We start from the raw sequence: 20,407 nt of genomic DNA on the forward strand, positions 1-20,407 counted from the left end.
ATTATGCTCATGGCAGGAATGAGAAATTTTTGTTGGTTAAGAGGGTACATTATTACCCCAGGGAAACACGGAGGACCAAATTTCTGTCACTTTCCCCTGCAATACCCTTTAGTAGATGTGGGGTAGTATCTTCCATGCTTTTAACACACACACACACACACACACACACACACACACACACACACCTTAGATGCAGAAAAAAGCCTTTTTACAAAATTAAATTACCGCAGGGGTCCTGGCCATAGGCCTAACTTTGCACACCTATGTCTTACTCGGTCAGCACTGAAAATTTAGACTGTGCATTCTGGTTTAGGGGTTTTTCATATATGTGTTCCATCTTTGCCTTCTCTTCAGATCATATAAATCTTTTACCCTTTTACATGGGGATGACTTCCAATTGTGATGGCATGAGCACAGATCAGAACTGCAGTAGTGTGGTAAGATCCAGCATAAAAACTCTTCTTTCTCAGGACACAGATTTTACACTCATTTTTCTTTCCTTTTTATAGTTCTAATGGGATTAATCCCTACAGAAGTCAATGTGCTTTGCATACAGATAACACTTCAGAGGGATAGAGATCCCCCACCTTTTTTAACCTATGCTTTCCTTTTCCAGATTTGTAACTTATACAAACTTACAAACAATTAAGAGGCCCAATGAATCATAATACTATAAAACAGAACAGAAATACTACTGGTATTAATTTACAAGTGTTGGCCCAGATACAGAAATCGTTATCATGTTGTTTGAATACCTTATGGATGAATGATTTTTATGAGCAAACACAGTCAATGTTTACAATACTAACTACCACCATCACACTGTTTGTTATCCATTTATATCAAGGTGTACAAAGTGAGGCCTATCAAGGCCATTTATGTGGCCTTCAAGCCTGCATAAGACCTCCCATGATGTGCCTCTGGGGCAGAATTTTTAAAACTATTTTTTTCTTACCAGAAAAAAAAGGTGTTTTGGTGAGATCTCCCAGACACAGTGTGCAGATTTTACACACTGTGGGACTGCAGGCCCTTTCACAAAAGTAACTCTTTAATCATATAAGTCCTCAGATCAAAAATGGAAGAGGCCACCCAGTTTGGTGTGGCTGCAGTGGATACTGCGGTGGAACTGTGGCCAAGACCTGCAAAGGTTGTCCACCCCAATTTATACAGTCACCGTAATTCAAAATGGGAAAACACCATATCCCATCATTTATTTATTTTATTTGTTTTATTTACTTATATCCTGCCTCTTTCCCAACATAGGAACTCAAAACAGGGGATCATAACTGTATGGATGGTAACATAAACTTTAACATGAGCATGATTAGGGTGGAGGAACTTAATCAAACTGGATTATTTATGCAACATGTGGACATCATTATAGATATAAAATAACTGAATATGGATGTTTAGTGCTTGCTTAAAACTGATACTCCACACAACTAAAAACCAACCTTTTTAATGCCCCATTTAACAAATCTGTTTTCCAATAGTGTACATCTAGAGAATGAATTTACCTTTGGGCCTTGTCTTCCTGGATATCCTGGCAATCCTGGAACACCAAGCTTGCCCTGTAATAAAAGGAAAATTGTCATTTGAGTAATGGTAGGCAAGTTACAATTCCTTCAAGTTACATGGTAGCCAAGTTACAATTCCCATTCATTCCTAAAGAATGAGCAATTACATAGTTTATTAATGTAGACCTGGATTCAAAGAGCTATCCTTCTTTGTAGGTATACTTATCACCTTCTCACCTCTGTTTAACTGGTTTATAGATTTTCTAGTTCCAGAAACCTGTGAAACCCATTTGAACAATGCAGATAACAGAAGGACAAAAGAAATGCATGTGTGTAACATACACAGATGATTCTGTTATGACTACATTACCCTGTTCAGGATTGTCTCAGGCCTTGACATTTCCAGGTCAAACCCTGAGACCTAGGTTCAGCCTCTGGTGGTATAATTAAGCATTATCTATTAAATGTTAACTGTAAAACACACACACACACACACACACACACACAGAGAGAGAGAGAGAGAGAGAGAGAGAGAGAGAGAGAGATTTTCCTCTTTGAAAACTAGGAGAGAAATATTAGCTAAAAGGGCTGTTCTCCAAAAAAGGTGAGATGAGTAGTTGATTCTTTTTTCCTTAGGGGAGATGTGATAAGGAACATTTAATGTAGCCTACTTTCTTCTAGCCAAAAGGTGAATGCAGAACAGAGTGGAAGATGAGCGCTGGATCCACAAGAATTGGGATGGAAGGAGGAAGCTAACAAAGTAAACACCAAGTTTTCTTGATGAGTTTTACAAACTGCAGCAATAAATCAAACCAAAACTGGGGAATCTGAGTTCTGGCAACCGTAAGCATGTTCGGTTTCTTTTTAAGATGGTTTGTCCTAAGCCAAAGTTACTGAGCATCCAGGAAACAGCAATACACATAAAATAAAATTCTGCTGTTTCAATTATGGTGCTGAAATTTGTGTCTTTGTGAAGTAGTCCTGAACACTTTTGTACCCTATAAAATGGAGGCCTCCTTTTGGCACCTGAAGTGAATAAAGGTATCTGCAGCACTTCTTTCACTAGAAAATGCTCCTCCTTCTGAATTGACTGCATTATCATGCAGCCAACTGTGACTAAAGGTGTGTCAACATGACGTTAACATGCTAGCAAGGTATGTGCATTCTAGTTACGTCTATTATCACCAAGTTTACAAAGTATTGTCATAGGATGTTCTTTTTTTGTTTTTTAAGCACTGGAGTATCTGTCAACGCACAGGCATGTGTTTTATGTAGCGTTTAGTGTATTACTCAGTGTGTGTTTACTGTTTTAGTCTATGCGCTATGTAGAATACTAAAACATAGTGGCTTTAGTTTAGTGTTAGTATACACTTAGATAAACATACAGTCCCTCCATTTTCATGAGGGAATCCATTCCGGGACGCCTCTCCCCCATAAAATGGAAATTTGCACATATTCAAGTCCCAATGGCCAGAATGGCCACACGCTCCTGCGTGCACCATTTTAACTCTCCCAGCTTGCCGGTCCATGAAGGACTGAGACTGTGGACTCGAACTCCACAAAAATGGAGGGAGGACTGTATACAAATATGGATGTATCTTTTTCCTTTTCTATTTCTTCATCTTCTTCTTTTCTCTCCTGAATGTTTATTACTTTGGTTGTGAATTTGACTGTCCATATTAAAATTAATAACACACATCCAGTGGACCCTTGTTATACACTGGGGTTTGGTTCCAAGATCCCTCATGTATAACAAAATCCGTATATGCTCAAGTCCCATTAAATATAATGACATAGCAAAATGGTGTCCCTTATAAAAAATGGAAAATCAAGGTTTGATATTTGAAATTTATACTTTATTTGAACATTTTTCAAACCGTGTATGCTTGAATCCGTGTATAAAAAATCCATGTATAAGAAGGGCCGACTGTACACACACACACATATGAGAAAACTATGGTACTGTAGGGAAGCAGGAAATGTCACCTGCTTACAATTCCCTCTTCTGTACTGAAATGTTCATTTTGCAAACATTCTAGCTACTGGGTCTACTTTATGCTTATTAAAGGACTGATAGAGCTAGACATGATTTGCCAAAATAAAACCAGTTAGGGAATTTCATCCTAGTATATAAGGCTACATCTATCAGACCTACAGGAAAGAAATAATAAAGATTAAAACTAATAAAATGTAGGCTTTGGGTCTAAAACTATACCTCCAGGACACAAACTGGATTCCACACACAGTTATGACCATTTACTCGTCTGATCCAATACAAGACATTATATACTATCCCAACTGAATAGAAATGGGGACAGGAAATCAGGAACTGCATGCCTATGTAACCAAAGTGAATTTCCCCATTTACGATGATGATTTATAAAAAAAATTATGATAATTTCTTGCAGCATTACCTCTAACCTTTGGCTTTAGAAAGGATTATAAGATTTTAAATCTGCACTTTAAAAATTATTACACTCAGGTTACTGAGACAACATTTTTTTAAAGGTGAAAGAGGAAGGCCAAAATGGTAGAACTACATATACAGAGATAAAAAGAAGAAAGCGAGAAAAAATAGATATGTTGCTGCTGAAAATGTTGTTATAAATGTTATAGTTCCTGACGTTTAGTATGGGATAACACCTTGGGATCCATTCATTTTGTGTCTCTTTTGAGATAATAGATAAAAACTTATTTTTCTCTATTTTAAAATATTTATATGTTAAATATTTATGTTCTGATTTAGTAAATCAGTTAAAAATATGGGTTGGATCCAAAACTAGCCTTCTGGCTCTTGTGAACATGGATAAGCTATGTATTCAACCCATCATTTTTTTGAATTTGCTTTGTATTATTTTTCCATGTTGAATTTCATGCTTTATGTAAATCACATGGATAATTTAAGTGGTACATAGTGAGAGAGTCAGTGTGATGCAGTGGTTTGAGTGTTGTAGAAGGGTTCTGGGCTTCTTCAGCCATAGAAACCCATTTGGTGACCTTGGGCTTGTGCAATGGCACAAGAAATCCTGTGAAAGGATTGTCTTTGAGTCAGTGTACATCGGACACAACTTTAAGGCATTCAACAACAACAACAGATTAATAAATAGAATGACAGATGACCTTGCAACGCTCCACCACAAACAATTGTAAAAGTAAAAAGAACACTGCTATAGAATCTATTTATTACAGTTTTAAGAAAATAGTTATTGAAATAGCAGTTTTTTCCTTTCATTCATATTTCTATGAATCCAATTCACTAGTCATAATATTGCTATACTATATTCCCAGACTTAAGAAGATGAATAGGAATTTATCTAAAAAAAATTTTGGGAGGAAGAGCAGATCTGATGCTCATTTATCCTAGTTTTAATGGAATTGAAATTTAATTTGAGTTCATTCATGACATTCCAATTATGCCTTCATCCATTCATAATTATAATATTGGCTTTCTTGATGCATGACCTTGTTAACAGCTGGCAAGATGTCTTGCAACATTGTGGAGACCATTAATTCCAACATAGCTCCCAAAAGTTAAGTGAAGCTGAAAGGAACACCTTCTGGAATGAGTGATGTGACTTTTAAGGTATTTTTATGAATGCTTGTAAAGGTCACTAGCATCAAATAATAAACAGCACTTTCCTTCTCTTTTAAACATTCCAGTTCATCAACTATTCTTCCTCAGAGGAACACTGACAATCATAGAAAGATAATCATCTGAAGATGTGATGATCCCTGGGGTCCAAGCAGCCAAACAGCCACCCTGTTCTTGGCCCTTAGACCCAGTGGATCCCTTTAATTTCCCCTAGAGTCTCCTGAGTCTCTGTTCCCGCTCCCTGCTGAGCTGAATGAGACCCCCTGAGTCCTCTAGTCAAGCTGCCACCACCCAGTGAATCTCCAATGAACTTCCCTTAGCACACACTGGGACTTGCTAAGGACTTGTTCCTTTCCTTGCTAACCTGAGCAAGCAGTAACTGAGCTAAGGTGCATGTATAGGAGTACAGAGAGAGCAGATACTTTTAAAGAAGGTATTTATTCTATGTAGACAGAATAGAGCAATAAGGTATCATTCATGCAAGGCCTCCTTGCCCTGCAGGTACAGAATGCATAGATGTTCATTTTAGGCAAGCCAAAAGATAAACTTAACAAACGCCTAGACACACTAGCTAACACATTTCCTAAGCTACTCACACAGAGATGGGATTTGAAGTCCTTGATGAGTTTTGGCATGCAAGGAGCTGGCTCTCATTGCTTAGCTCAACTTGCCTCCCTTAAGCTTGCCCTTCTGGCACAGGTCCAATCAGCTGGGCTCCCAAAACAAGAAGAAAAAAGACACCCCCCATGCCACTTTGAAGCCGGCTCTTTTTGCCAGTCTGTTCAACCAGACAGACAAGGGAAGGTTCTCACTTTGAAATCTGCAATTCGGTATACTAGGACATGGCTATATGGTAAGAATAGCTCCTCTGTCCCTTTTCCCTGTTTTTGTTTCTTTTGTTTTCATGAAATATCATCATCAGCAATGTCATCATAATGTATGATAGCAATGTTACCCCTTTTTGCATGCATTAGGGCAAGAGACTGATGATGCATACAGAATGATTTAAAAGTCCCATCTTTTTTCCTGTTCTTTCCAATGTTATGTTGGGTTAAAATAAACTGAGATAAAACAATGTCTGGGGAAAAACAAATGTGTATGGATCTCCAAAATAAAACCAGAAAGAACAGAAACAGAATCTAGGATTTTTTTGGTATTTTTAATCAGTTTGGATACACCTTAAGACAGTGGATCTGAGTCCATGGATAAAATAAAATGTGAAACTAGAGATTTCCCGGTTCACATCCCCTATGCATGTGGCAGCTGCCACAATGCAGGTGTGAAACAGAAATTGAGGTGCTTTATACACAGTATACAAGTTCTCATAAACTGTTTAGTTCTGACAGACAAATGCATATCTGTGATCCACATATGCTGTATAGACATGTTCAACATACAGCCCTATTTGGACAACATAGAATTTGAAAACTGAATAGGTATCCATTTTGTACGTAGCTTTTAAAATTTCTGACATATTATAGAGTGCTGCATTAGAAAATCCTCATGATTCCACAAATATATACCATATGTACATATGTACTAACCTTTTCTCCAGCTTGACCAGCTCCACCAGGGTCTCCTGTTGGGCCTGAACGACCTTTTGGTCCTTCAGGGCCATCTTCTCCTCGAGGACCTAAAGGACCAACTTCACCCTTAAAAAAAAGTTTTGTGAATATAACATGTAAAATCAGCCACCTGTTTCTGTTAAAGTGCAGTGTATTCAACCAAAAGAAAGGGGACTGGCAAAATTATCTGTCCTTCTTTACTTTGAATAAATAAAGTATCTAGTAGTTCTCAATGAAACATTTCAAAATGTGATACGGGTATCAAAAGAGATATCAACCACCAACTAATCAGAGCTACTGTATGAAGCAGCTGTGGTAAGTTTCATCTTATGCACTTTATTTTAAGTGCCACATTTATTTCACCTCCCTTACTACCACATTACCCATGTTCAGGCTCAACTTTCAATTGTTCAAAGCTTAGTCCTGGCTTAACTTAAAATAATATTTGCACATAGTTTAAGAAAGGTATGTGAATCTGAGACAGGTTTATTAATATGATTTATATAAAAAATAACAGTGTATTCAAGGCAATCCATGATAATATTTTCCTCCAATACTAAAATGTCCATCATACAACAGACAGTGTATGTACTTTTGTGGGGGAATGGTTTTTCTTATGCAAATACTCTTTGGGATTTAAGTGCATGTTTGTATGGAAACCATGTGAACATGAGCTGGGTAAAGTTAGGTCTTCCCCTGCCTTCCCCCCGGAATGGTGTGATCATACTGAATGTTTTAACTTTTCCTGTAGCCATGTATGCCAATGAATCCATCCATTCATTGTATGGGAAGAAGCACTTTGTGGCTGGGTTGTAAGCCTGCTTCATGACCTTCTTGAATCCATCCACTAATGGAAAAAGCCTCCTGACATCCGTATAATCTTTTCTCTTCATCAGTAAAGCTCTGTATTTGATTCTGTCTTTTACTCCCATAGGTTTTTGGGGACTGAGCTTGAAAGAGAGATTATGTGTGTGTGATAGATGGAGGGAGGGAGGGGAGACTTACTCTGTCACCTTTAAGGCCCATATCACCTTTAAACCCAGGGAAACCATCTTCACCCTAACACAGGAGGAAAAAAACACGTTAAATTTCAATCTGCAAACAGAATGGAAATTATTAGAGAATGTGAATGAATCCATGAGAATAATATGTATAGCAACCATAGCTATTTTGCTGTAAGTCACAATATTTTACACTACTAAAGTTGGATCATAACATGCCAAATAATTTTAGTATGGCAGTTTTTTCCATCAGGGAAAAAAAACATATTGCAACAACTAAATTGAATTACTTTTGAGCTTTCAAAGGGAGAATGAATAATGAGAAAGGTGCTTACGGCAACAGGCAAATTCATTTCTTAATTCATTAAGAGACTCTTCATTACTCCATTACTCTTCAGTATTAAAATGTCCTCCTTATATTTTCAAATTTAAAATCTGGGACAGTTTCTCCATAAGACAACACATGTTCAAAGGTCAACTAGGATATGATCCCAAAGATTCTAGTTAGTCATTAAAGGCTGATTAACACAGTCATATTATTTTGTGACAATCACATCATCCTAATAGAAAAGATAGGAATTGGGAGGAAAATAAAACCTCCCCAGTGTAGAACCCTCTGAGACAAGTTCAAATGAAGTCTGAACTCCAGAATACTGATCCCAGTTTGGAATGGGATCAGTCTTGAGTTAAGAACCCCCTTTTCCTTCCCCCCACCCCTACTCAGACGGTGCTGGTAGCTCCATAAGCATTAGATACAGAGAATGTTAAGACAGGTCTTCTGTTAAACCCTTGGATACTATTGCACTGCTTCCTGAATATCAGGTAAGTTGAAAAAAGTAGCTCTGAGAGCTTCTGCCATGTCCAAGTGTACTGTTTTGCTAACAGTTTCTGAAGTCTAGAATGCTACTAAATATATTGACAAACATATCCTAGTAACTGAGGCTCACAAATTACCTAGAAAATCCAAGTAAGATTATTGCAAGCTGGCTAGCAAAATAAATTCTATTTGACCTGGAAAAGCTTGAGACAAAGTAGTGCACTGCAATATCCACATGTTTCTCATTGATTTATAAAGAGAATCCAGACTGTGTGCTGTCAGTCAAGAAAGTCTAATATGAATGACTGACAGTATGTACCAGCTATTGTTAAGAAAACAGCAAGAACTCTGCGCTTCTCCAATTTTTAAGAGCTGTCTATCTTTTATTCCCCTGTAGTTGGAAATGTCTTCTTTTCCATCACTACCTGAAAGCACTTCTAATTTTTGGCAGGAATAAAGAAAAGTTCTTGCTCAGCAACCAAAAAAGAAAGAAAAAAAGAGAAAAGAAAAAAGAAGTAGCCTTTTCTGACTGACTTAAGTGTCAAAGGTGCTTCCAGTGATGAACACTGCAAAACAGACATCATAATAACATACAATTTTTATCCAAAGGGAGCACCCAACATATAAACCATTTAGTTGTTGCTAAGGCATAATCCTAAAAACATAGTGGGAGGCAGTCTAGTTGGACATGAATATTCTGGGCAATAGTGCTTAAAAAGATGACATGAGGACTTTTTCAAAGCTACACATGAAATGTCCATGTCAGGAAAGACATACTAGTCTAGATTTCTCACAAGGATGTACTGATGAATGCAGAACATGGACTACAGGAATTCCATACTTGACACCAACAGATGGTCTTTGGCTGATGTAGTCTGCGAGTGAGCAAGCATCCAGTACCTATGAGGTCAGAAGTGCTACTGCCCCAGTTGCTGTCGATTACAGCTATGTGCCATTGAAAGGTGTGGATGAAGAGTGGCACCCCAGTTAGAGGCTTGATTGGCACCAATGAGACTGTCATTCCATCACCCAGGATAAACTTGTTTGTTTCCAAAATCCTTTGGCATGTAACAGGTTTTACACAGCCACATATGCAAGATTTTAAATTGTTAATTATTTTAAACTATTTTATTTATTTATTAAACAGTTTGTTCTTTAATATATTATTAGCCTTCTAAAACCATTTATAGCGTTTACATTGTTTTAAACTGATCATGTTGTTTTATGGTTTTCTACACTGAGAACTTTGAATAGAAGGAGGGATATAAAAATTTGAGCAAACAAACAAATGTTGCCCAGAGGAACTATGCTTGTTGAGGACACAGTTGGGGAAATAACTCAAGCCAGTTTCTTCCCAACACTTTAAACATCCTTAGAACAATACCTCAGGAGCCTTGCACAACTCTTCTTGTGATATACTGTACCTCTATCCTGGTTTTTGAATCAGTAGCCTAGTGAGAAGTAGCCATCCACTCTCACATGCTGCACGTTTATGTTATGTTCCATTAGCTCCCAGGGATTATCCAGGACTAACTGCAGCCAGATGTCAATCAATGTAATTTGCCTACTTGGGAGGGGAAAACAACTTTTGGGCTAGAGAAACTTCCCAAGGATCACTGGGCTGATAGCTTGGGCATTCATCCAGGAAGTGCTATTTTCAGATGGCTGAAAAGTTGCAGTTCCTCCACCAGGCAGCAAAATGGACAGGCTAACTGTAGCATCTGAGGTTCCATTTCTGATAGTGCACCTATCAGCAGAAAATCAGGGGGTACCTCATTTTTCTAGGTCCTAGAGTTTAGGGTGTCCTCTCCTTTTGCTTCACACTGTTCTCAGTTACAAATTAGTAACAGAAATCTATGAAATACTGATGCCAGCCTTGTTTGGAGAAGACAGCATGCCCTGTATGGTCATTTTCTTTAAGTTTATAAAAGACAGGTACAAGAACCCTACTCATTGGCTTTTCCTGCACAACTATCCACTATGCATCCAGCCTATGCCCCAACCAAACTAAAAAAAAAATTCTTGCTTGTTTTGGTAGAATAGAATTTCAGCTTAGATTGGAAAACTTTTCTGAACTATTTTATACAGTGAAAACACAGTTATTTATGCCTAACAACTTCATGTGGAGATGTATTGTTACGACTGTATTATTCTTTATATACAATACCGTGGTTCAGTACATACAGCACTTGATTTTCATTAAAGAGTAAGCCCATTTTGTAAGAATGTATAAACTATGATTTTAATATAATAAAAGAATTACCTTTTCCCCTTTGCCACCCTTTAAACCACGAACACCATCTGCACCCTATTAGAAAACAGAGACAGAGAATTTGTTGAATTTGACAGAATTAACAGAAAGTTTATATCAAATACACACAAGAGCAAGCAGGTCCATACCTTTACTCCACGAGGGCCAGGATAACCAATTGGACCTTGAGGACCTGGAGGCCCCTAAAACAAATTGGATTATAGTTAGATTGTGTTGTCATAAAAGACAATTATACAGCTGTTGTTTAACAAACATTTATCATTCATGAATGATCAGGGACATCAAAGGAACTTTTATTTTATCTCTCACAAGAGTTACATCCAATGCTACATAGCACATACAGATACATTATCCTAGCTTGCTGTATTAGCAAACATTTCTTGAAAGCATCAAAAAGAGGTTTTACTGAACACTTGATATTTACTGAATGGATCTACCATGCCCTTGTCCCTGCTCATTCCACCTGTCCACTATCAAGGAATTGTAAACATTGTTTCTTTTGGTAATAACATGCATGTTAATAGGCCTTTACTATTAGGAATTCTTCATGTTAGTCAATTATGAGACCTAACAGTCATGACAACTGAATAAAAAGAGCTTGTTTATTGCTTTCATTGCTTAAAATCCCTATGTACTGTTTTTATGTTCTGTGCTGTTGACAGTTCCTCCATTCCCAGTCTATTCACCCATGGTACTGAACTGATCATGTCAATGTCACAGAGGTTTAAGGCTTCAACCTGCCATGTTCACCTTTATGTGCCATGTGCCAGTTCAAAATCCTGCAGCTAGATTGAAGTGGTAAGTCCAATTGACAGAGTTTGGTGATGTTATGCAAAAATATTTCTAATGTCATAATTTACTCAGTCTTCAGAACTGATCCCAGCACAGAACCAGCACAGACTTAGGCTATAGAATGTGCACAGTATAGGGCATATCTCCTCCCCTCTTTACTCTGAATGCTAAAATGATACTTGTTACATATCCATACACACACAGGGACTGTGGACAGAGAAGTAATCAATACATGTCCACTGGAGCATACTGGAGAAAATATGTGGACAGAAAAACATGGGTTTGATTTGCAGTAGAATAGATTTTTCTACAGTCTAGAAATTCTTCTTGATTGCTAGATGGGTTGGCAGATGGAAGAAGTTGCTTGAAGAAAACAGGTAATTACTTTCTCCCAAGATTTTTCAAGTAGAGACATGAAAAAAAAACAATTCTCAGAAGTCAGAGAATTGAGTAAAGAAGCTTCCTTGTACTGAATCAAACTTCCATCCACCTAGCTCAGGTAATCTCCATTGACTGGTATCTCATCTTCAGGGTTTCAGACAGGAGAGGTCAAGAATTCAACTCCAGACTTTCTGCCTCAGACATGTACTCTACTGTGCAGTTATGGCTCCTCCTCTCATGCTGTTCTTTGACAGTTGTGCTACTCATCTCAGAAAGTATTTTCTAACTCTATGATGGTGTAATTTTCTTTCTCACCATTGAGGGAGAAGGATAGTAGAACAAAACAGCCAGAGAGTAATAAGTGTATGCTGGTATATGATAGTCATGTAGACTTTGCAGAAATTATCCACAAACACAAGGGTGGATCAGTCCTTCAATATCAATATCAATTGATTTTGTCCTTTTTTGCCCAATCCGTTAGCATGAACAAACACACAAAAATGTCAGTTTGCTGGTCTTCTCACATTGAATTGCTTTGCCAGCCCCAAACAGGTGAAATACCATTGATTGGGTGTGTTTCACAATTGTATAATCTTGTACTTCAGAAAAAGCTTCCCTACCATGGCAATAGCTGAATAGTACTGAAGAGCCACTGTGGTGTAGTGGTTTGAGTTTTGGACTAGGACTCTGGAAGACCAGAGGTTGAATCCAAACTTGGCCATGGAAACCCACTGGCTGACTTTGGGCAAGTCTCACTCTCTCAGCCTCAGAGATGGCCAAAGCAAACCCCTTCTGATGAAGAAACTTGACAAGAAAACCCTGTGATAGGTTGGCCTTAGGGTCACCGTAAGTCAGAAATGACTTGAAGGCACACAACAACAAACTGAAGAGAACAAGTGTGACGGTGACTTATTTCACCAAACTACTCAAGAGGTCTTAGCACTAAAAAAATAAATAAAAATCCTTGATGTTGGTAATGTGCACACTGTACTTCTGAAATTACTCCAGACAGTTACTTGTTGAAACACAGTTATAAATTTATTTGCAAGTTAAGTCAAATACAGTATCTCTTGTGCTGGATATTGATATGTTACTGGAATTCTTTATTTGGTGCATTGTTTGACCTTTGTTGTTTCTTGTCTTTATAACTGTTTCCATTTTAAACCAAAACACTCAGAATCTTTATTACACTTTTATTAACTACACCTCTTCTAAATTATTTATGTCTCATTTATCATTATACACTATGGTCCAAAACACACTGCAGAAAGAATCCAGTTTGAAACCACTTCAACTGCCCTGGCTCAGTGCTAGGGAATCATGAGAATTGTAGTTTCTTGTGGCACCAGAGCTCTCTGACAGAGAAAGCTAGATGTCTGACAAACACTACACTTCCCCAGAGTTCCCCAGCATTGAGCCAGGGCAGTTGAAGCAGTCTCAAACTGGATTATTTCTGCAGTGAGTTTTGGAACTAAATCATTCCTAGAACAACACTTCAGTTCACCCAGGACACTTGGGTACTTTAAACTTTTTTAAACTGCCTTTCTCTGCAGCCTATTCCAGCTTCAATGGCTCTTCATCCCCTCTGGGTACTTGCTATCTTGACCCTAACCAATTCCCTATCTAATCTCAGCCCTTTCTCTCTCTCTTTATATCCCTCCTGGTAACATTCTCATTGGCTGATGCCAAGGCTCAACCTGTGTGCTTAAATATGCCTTCTTCTCCACAAAGTAAGAAGGCTGTCACTCTCTCCAGCCCCCAGGATGGGAGGGTGGCCTCTGTGGCCATGTGCATCCATGGTTCCAAGAAGGCAGCTGCAGTCTTTATTTGCAGGTGCCAACAACCTTTATTAAAACACCTTCCAACACAACAGCATCACCAGACATAGGTTGATTCAACCAAAAAGTCCAAAGCAAGTTCTAGGACACCATCCTCATTCTCTTGAGGGTAGTTTCAGTCTGACTCCCTCACTTAGACTAATGTTCTTGGGCCCTGCCTGGGGTTGGCCTCACTCCTTTCTCAGGGGTCTCCCACTCATATTTCTCTAGGAACCACCTTCCCCTTCCTCAGCTGCTTGCCTCCTGTGGCCAGGCCACAGGTCTCTTCCCAAGTCCAGGAGCAGTGGGGTTTGGGGAGGGCTACATGGAGAGGTGGCCCTGACCCTGCACTAATCCTCTGCCCCCATCAAGCCTACTTCACGTCCCCAAACCTCTTCTTCTGCAGCTGCCTCTCCCTGCCAAGGTGAGGCTGTTCCTGGCTTTCAGTGTCTCCTTTTCCCCAATTTGTCCAGTCGCCTCTTTCCCTCACTGTCTACATCTCTCTCCTCCTCCCGATCACTCCCCCATTCCTTTAAAGCTTCAGCTTGTTCTGCCTTTCCGGCTTCCTTTAATCCTTCCCTCTTCCTTTCCTCCTCTGGCTGGCTTAGCTCCCCTGTGTTGACTGGAGTTGCGGGTCTCCTCTCCTCCTCAGCGCCTTCCTCATCCAGTCTTGACATTCCTCAGAAGGCCTGGTAGAGGAAACCTCTGCCCTTCCCTTCCCTTTTTGTTTGAATCTGGGAATGTTGGTCCACCCCCCATCTCCCTCCTCTCTCACAAAGGCCATAGGATATTATGAATAAGAATGAAAGCATGAAGGTAGGAAATGTCAAGGGGAGGGTGAGTTCATGCTTTCAGTAAACATGCCCCATTTCATCAGTCTGTAACCAAATAAAGTATATATTCACAGTTATTTCTAGAAGGACAAATATAAATTAAGCTTCTTCTGCTTTTGGAGCCTTTTTGTAGTATTTCTCACAATCTGAATCTAAGGCATAAAAGGCTTTCTTCAATATGTCCTAAATATAACAAGAACATACAGACATGGCAAAAAAGGATAAACATACCAAAGCTCCTTTGTCTCCAGACTGGCCTTCTTTGCCTGGATGACCCTATTTATAAAGCATGGTGGGGACAGTTAGTATGTGGACATATATACATCATTATGCACATTCAGTTCAACGCAGACATTTCAATGTATAAATAAATTCAGTCAGAATGACCATGCATTGAATAACTTTCTCTTCTCCTAAGAAAGTACTTTTCTTTTCTTTTCTTTTCTTGAGGATGGCTAGAAGTTTCTAACAGAATTCTCAGCAACCTTTCAAACTATAATTCCCAGGATTTTTGGAATACACTGCAAGTGTCAGTAAATTCAATCCAGTTTTGATCATAGTAACAAAGTTGGCCAGAATCACATTTCTTCACATTGACCAAGGGGATATTTTTTGGAAGTTCTCACACAGGAAATCCATGTATTAGCTTCTCCCTTCAGATGTTATACATCCATCAACACACTGGTTCTAAACTGGAAGTGTCATTTAGGTAGAGTTTATAGTTTATTCTTTTTTAATGAATACGTCTAACTTTTAGATGGCATTCATAACAGACAAACAGAAAAGGGCTGTCTGAACTAATCACAGACCAGCCGAAGCTGAGCTAAATCAAAAACCCCTTTGCACTCTAAGAAAACTAGAAATAACTTGAGTTTACATTTGCCCTGGTTTAATTTTGTCACAACATTGTGGCGGTTTTCATGGCTTGGAGGATGTTTTGATCTGGTATAAATCCTGTAATATCATAAATCCTGTCAACGCCCCCACCCACCTGTATTGCCTGTCAGTGTCCATCTTCACAACTTGTAGTACATTCATGACACTGGTCACAGTCCTCTTGACACATACAAGGGTAACCCGAGGTTATGCATATTTATCCCTTTCTATATCATAGAAAAGTTGATATTCACTCCACCACTCCATACCTTCCACATTCCCCAGCTCCTTTCAAGCATCTATAGCAGTGGTTCTCAACCTTCCTAATGCCGGAACCCTTTAATACAGTTCCTCATGTTGTGGTGACCCCCAACCATAAAATTATTTTCATTGCTACTTCATAGCTGTAATTTTGCAACCCCTGTGAAAGGGTCATTCAACCCCCAAAGAGGTTGTGACCCAGAGGTTGAGAACTGCAGACCTAGAGTGTGCTGTGATGTCTGTGCATCTGCTGAGGGTGAGGTGGTGAGATGAGAAAGGCACCCAGTTAGCAGCCAACCTGGATGTAGTTCTGCAGCTGTGAGAAAAAAGCTGACTTCTCAGGTCTCCAGCAAGTTGTTGAAGATCTAGGAGGACATGTTCAGCTCCTACCCTAGCAACAGATCATTGCTATCAGGTGTAGCCTGCCCCCTTTAACTGTACCCCGCCTGGTGCACACCTGGTGCTTGAAAACTGTCTTTTAGGGATGTGAGGGACATGTAATTGCATGGGCAGAGATTGTGTTAGAGGTGGTATTGCGGCCATTGTATAGAGATGTGCTTCTTCTTCTTCTTCTTCTTTTTTTTTAGCCCATCTCAGATTTCATGAATATATACTGAAAATTCTGGGGGGGGGGAATACCGGTTAAAAGACAAGGGACATCTATGGTCCATACAGTTGATATAAAACCTATTTAGGAAGCAATTGCTGAAATAAAAGATCAATAGTTTTGATGTCATCATCCTGTACATTTTTAAAAACTCCTTTCTATTTCACTGGCTGTCACTTATGGGGGTGGATGGGAACCCAGTCACATTACTGCTGCTATAATCAACAGCACTGTCTCTCTTCAACTTTCTTTTACTTTCTGGCATGGATGATATTCATAACACATCTTTTAGTGGTAGAAGTTAGTGGGGGAAACTGAAAGAAAAGAAACAGTACTGCTGATTTCAGTGGCAGCCATGAATCACTTGTAATGTCTAGTTCTAGCCTAAGGTACACATTGGATTTCTGAAGTAGTTAGAAATTATAGACCACAGAATCATACTTCATATGGAAATCCCTAAATCATTCTGAAAAGGATGTGGGAAATCTCAAGAGACTGATCTAATCACATTGACAGCATAACATCACTTTAGTGACTTTCCATGAAATGATGAATTACTACCTAAAATAAAAAGGCATTTTTGAAGCTGCTGTTTTGTTTCAGGACCAAATAATTCCATAAAAATAATAATGAAAGAGCATGTAAAGCATTTGTGACTTTTCCCATTTGATGTATTTTTCTATGGATGATGTGAACTGATTGTTTTTATTTGTCACTGAACATTACCCTAAGCACACCATTAAAGTTATGGCACAAGATGAAAGAAAACAGTAATGGAAATATTTTATAGCATGTGGAAATCAATAGTCAGAAGGCTCTTCCAGTTGGGCTAAATCCACAAGCAGCTAATAATTTTTTCCTGTTTTGTTGTCCATATAGACATTTTCAGAATAGCAAAATAATTATTAGTTTAATAATATTACTCAGGCTCTAATCCTATACACTCTAAACATAAAGTATCACTTTACTTCTCTGAATTTTCCCAATTTTTCCCTCCCTATATAGAATATCTATCACTTTCTTTTAGTTCAAATTCCCTGTCAATGTTGAGTCCCTGAATTACTGCAGGAGAGAGCAAAGTGTGACCTACAGCCACATGTGACCTTTGGGACCCCTAAGCACAGCCTGTGAAAGCAGAAAGCCCCTCAAAGCCCCCAGATCCCCTCCATTTTAATTATTTTCAGGGTAAGTATGGGGTGTATTTTTTTGCTCCCCAAACCACCCTAAAAGGCAACATTTTGCGACTCTAACTCCAGTGGCTCCTCAACCCCCACCCAAAACAGACCAAAAAAGTGTGGGGGGATCAATCAAAAATTGGCCTAAATGTGGCTAGAAGTGACATGATGCCACATGGTGTATGCTGAAATGTGCTGCTGCACTCTGTCTTACAGGCATAGGAAGGAGAGATGGACCCTGCTCTGTTTGCACTTGCCCAACCCTGGATTACTCTATTCCAGTTTCCTTCAATACATAAAAACAACAAAGGTACAAGTACTCATCAGACCTAGGGCTAAATCCAACTCTTAGCCCCACGTAGAGGAGATCCACTGAATCAATGGGAATTTGGCTAGTCAACATTTATTTCAGTCAAATTTAATTGGTTTACTCCAGTTAGGACAAATGAATTTAGTTAGCTCTTTGCTTTAAATGTAATATTCATATGGTAACCCTATTAAAATCATTGGACTTTCTAGTCATAACTAACATATATTATTTGTTATAAAAGATAGGACAGATGCATAATGTAAAAGCAAAGAAAATAATGATTAAGAAATACCAGATTATGCATATATAAATTCAATCAATCATTCAATTAAAATTCACACAACTAACTAACAATAATCTAGTTAACCACGTCAAACAGCCAAACATGGAAGGCCACCTTCATCCTGATGAAGATGCACTGGTAAAGAAAAGTTCAGCACAATAAACAGACTAGTGTTTAAGATGCTAGAAAATGCTTTGTTATGATTAAGTGGTTTTACTCACTCAAAATTTAATTTTCGTAGTTTTTGGTTGGAACATAAAAGCTTCATCGCATTAAGCACTCAATTTCCCTATACTAGCAGTCAGATGACAAACAAATATATTGCCAACAGAATAAAGATTCACATTTCCCTGCAAAGACAAGTCTCCACTAGCATTTCCATCATGTTAGTTTCCAGTAATTCACATCTGCACCAGACCAAACAGGTCAGACATCTAAATGTGTTTTATTTTCTTTCATGTTTGTAGCTTCAATGTCAATGGTATTTCTCATCTGCCCTTTCAGTAGCTCTTTTTTTTAAAAAAAACTTAAAGCCCTAGATGAGAAACATGGATCAAGTTCAAATAATGAAATTGGATATGTTTTACAGGTTCTGCTCTTAGCTATCAGGGATGTGATCTCCTTGTTGAAATTCATGAGCATGGAGCTGCAAAGTGATTTTTTCCCCTTCCTTCCTAAAATAAAATAAAAAAAATGACAAAATGTTATGCTACTTACAGGAGGGCCATCAGCACCAGGAAGTCCAGCAAGGCCAGGCTTGCCTGGGGGTCCCTGAAGAGAGAGGAAGAAACACTTTTGAGAAACCAATCAAAGATAAGGCTGCAAATAGCTGCAAGCAAAAGATTACTTATGAACAAAGTGAAAATGCAATCAGTAAGAAGGAAGGAAGATAATGCTCCAACATTCAGAACCTCGTAAAAGTCATTTTGAACTTGCCACCTGACTGATACTCAGAAATGTGTTATTTGGACAGGGAAGGGCTAAGTTCACAACTGAAAGAGTTGTATTAACTTATTACCAGAGCTGGGAAAAGATACTTTACTTACAACTCCCAGAATCCTTCATAGCAGCCATGCTTTATTGGAACACAGTTGTCACTGGCCATGCTGGCTCGGGAATTCTGAGAACTGAACAGGGCTTAGAGAATAGCTTTCGAAGTGCTTTTGTAAACAACATGGTTTATTATGCCTGCATCTCTTTCTTTCTTTATTATGAGTTTGTATCCTGTTCCTCTTAGCCAACTGGATGTAATGAACTAATATCTAATATTTGGTTTGTGCCAAACTTCTCTTATGGTGATAATCTCAAATAAAATTGGGTGAATGGTTGAAAATTGCCAAACGTAAAAGTGATACCTCAAAATGGCTAATATTGAATCATAAAAATAGCACACATAAGACAACATGACAAATGTTGGAACTACAGCAGTCTTTGTTGGAACAACAAAAGAACAAAGGTAGTCTACAAAAAATGCCATTCTCTATCTAATAATTTTCATTTTTTGTGAAATTTTATACAGGAAATATTGATTTCTGATAAGGTATCATGTAGTATAAGATAAATTGTAGATTTTTTTTGTATAAATTGTCATCAAAGTCAGAAAGTACCCCTACTTCTGGTAGTTTCATGAGAATATTTTTGCAAAGAAATTGATTGGTAAAGCAAATTCTACCAATGATCTGATTGTCTTCAGCTATGAGAAGGATAAACTAATCACCTATGTTTTATATGATTAGTATATCCCACTCATTACATGGGATTATGTTACTTTAAGTTATGTCAGTACTGTTAAAATATATTTCTAAATTGTATTGAAAATGTTCAGATGTGTCAATGGTTAACTAAGCTTTAAAATGGTTCCTGTTGAAGGCCAGAAAGCCTAGGCCTGGAAGAATGTCTTCAAGGACATGTGCTGAGACATAATATAAACAAATGTATTATTGTTATGCTCCTGTGTAGCATGGTGACTTCATGGGAAAGAGGTGTGTCCACTTGGTGGGAAGGTTGATCTTTTGAGAGAACAAAGACTGATGTCACATTCAAGCTTCTAGCATGGACTCTGAAAGAGTATAGATGTATAGTAGCCTGCTGTAAAGTGTAAATAGCAACAAAGTCAATAAACCCTCATTTGAGTGAAACTCTGTGTAGAAGTTACTTTGATCCTGAGTAGCTAAGAAGATTGCATCTGTTCCAGTTGGTACCAGTTCAGAACCACCGGCAGAACGAGACATCACCCATCCCAAAGATTTTTTTCTCTAACAAGTACACTGCCCTAAAGGGGAAGTTATGATGTGTTCTGACATTATTA

At 38.4% G+C, this 20,407-nt stretch overlaps 1 protein-coding gene across 1 annotated transcript in view; it reads right to left on the bottom strand.

The window, feature by feature from the left end:
- The window catches only part of COL11A1 (collagen type XI alpha 1 chain), a gene marked incomplete at its 5' end in the record, with an annotated part of 325,199 nt that overhangs the window by 142,854 nt on the left and 161,938 nt on the right, over positions 1-20,407 (bottom strand). Inside the window, 7 exons of the mRNA XM_042464341.1 lie at positions 1,518-1,571; positions 6,654-6,761; positions 7,680-7,733; positions 10,756-10,800; positions 10,893-10,946; positions 14,819-14,863; positions 18,817-18,870. Of these exons, the coding sequence (XP_042320275.1) occupies positions 1,518-1,571; positions 6,654-6,761; positions 7,680-7,733; positions 10,756-10,800; positions 10,893-10,946; positions 14,819-14,863; positions 18,817-18,870 (414 nt within the window). The remainder of the gene's footprint in view (positions 1-1,517; positions 1,572-6,653; positions 6,762-7,679; positions 7,734-10,755; positions 10,801-10,892; positions 10,947-14,818; positions 14,864-18,816; positions 18,871-20,407) is intronic.

Source organism: Sceloporus undulatus, chromosome 4 (genome assembly GCF_019175285.1).
Source record: "Sceloporus undulatus isolate JIND9_A2432 ecotype Alabama chromosome 4, SceUnd_v1.1, whole genome shotgun sequence".
Taxonomy (NCBI): Eukaryota; Metazoa; Chordata; class Lepidosauria; order Squamata; family Phrynosomatidae; genus Sceloporus; species Sceloporus undulatus.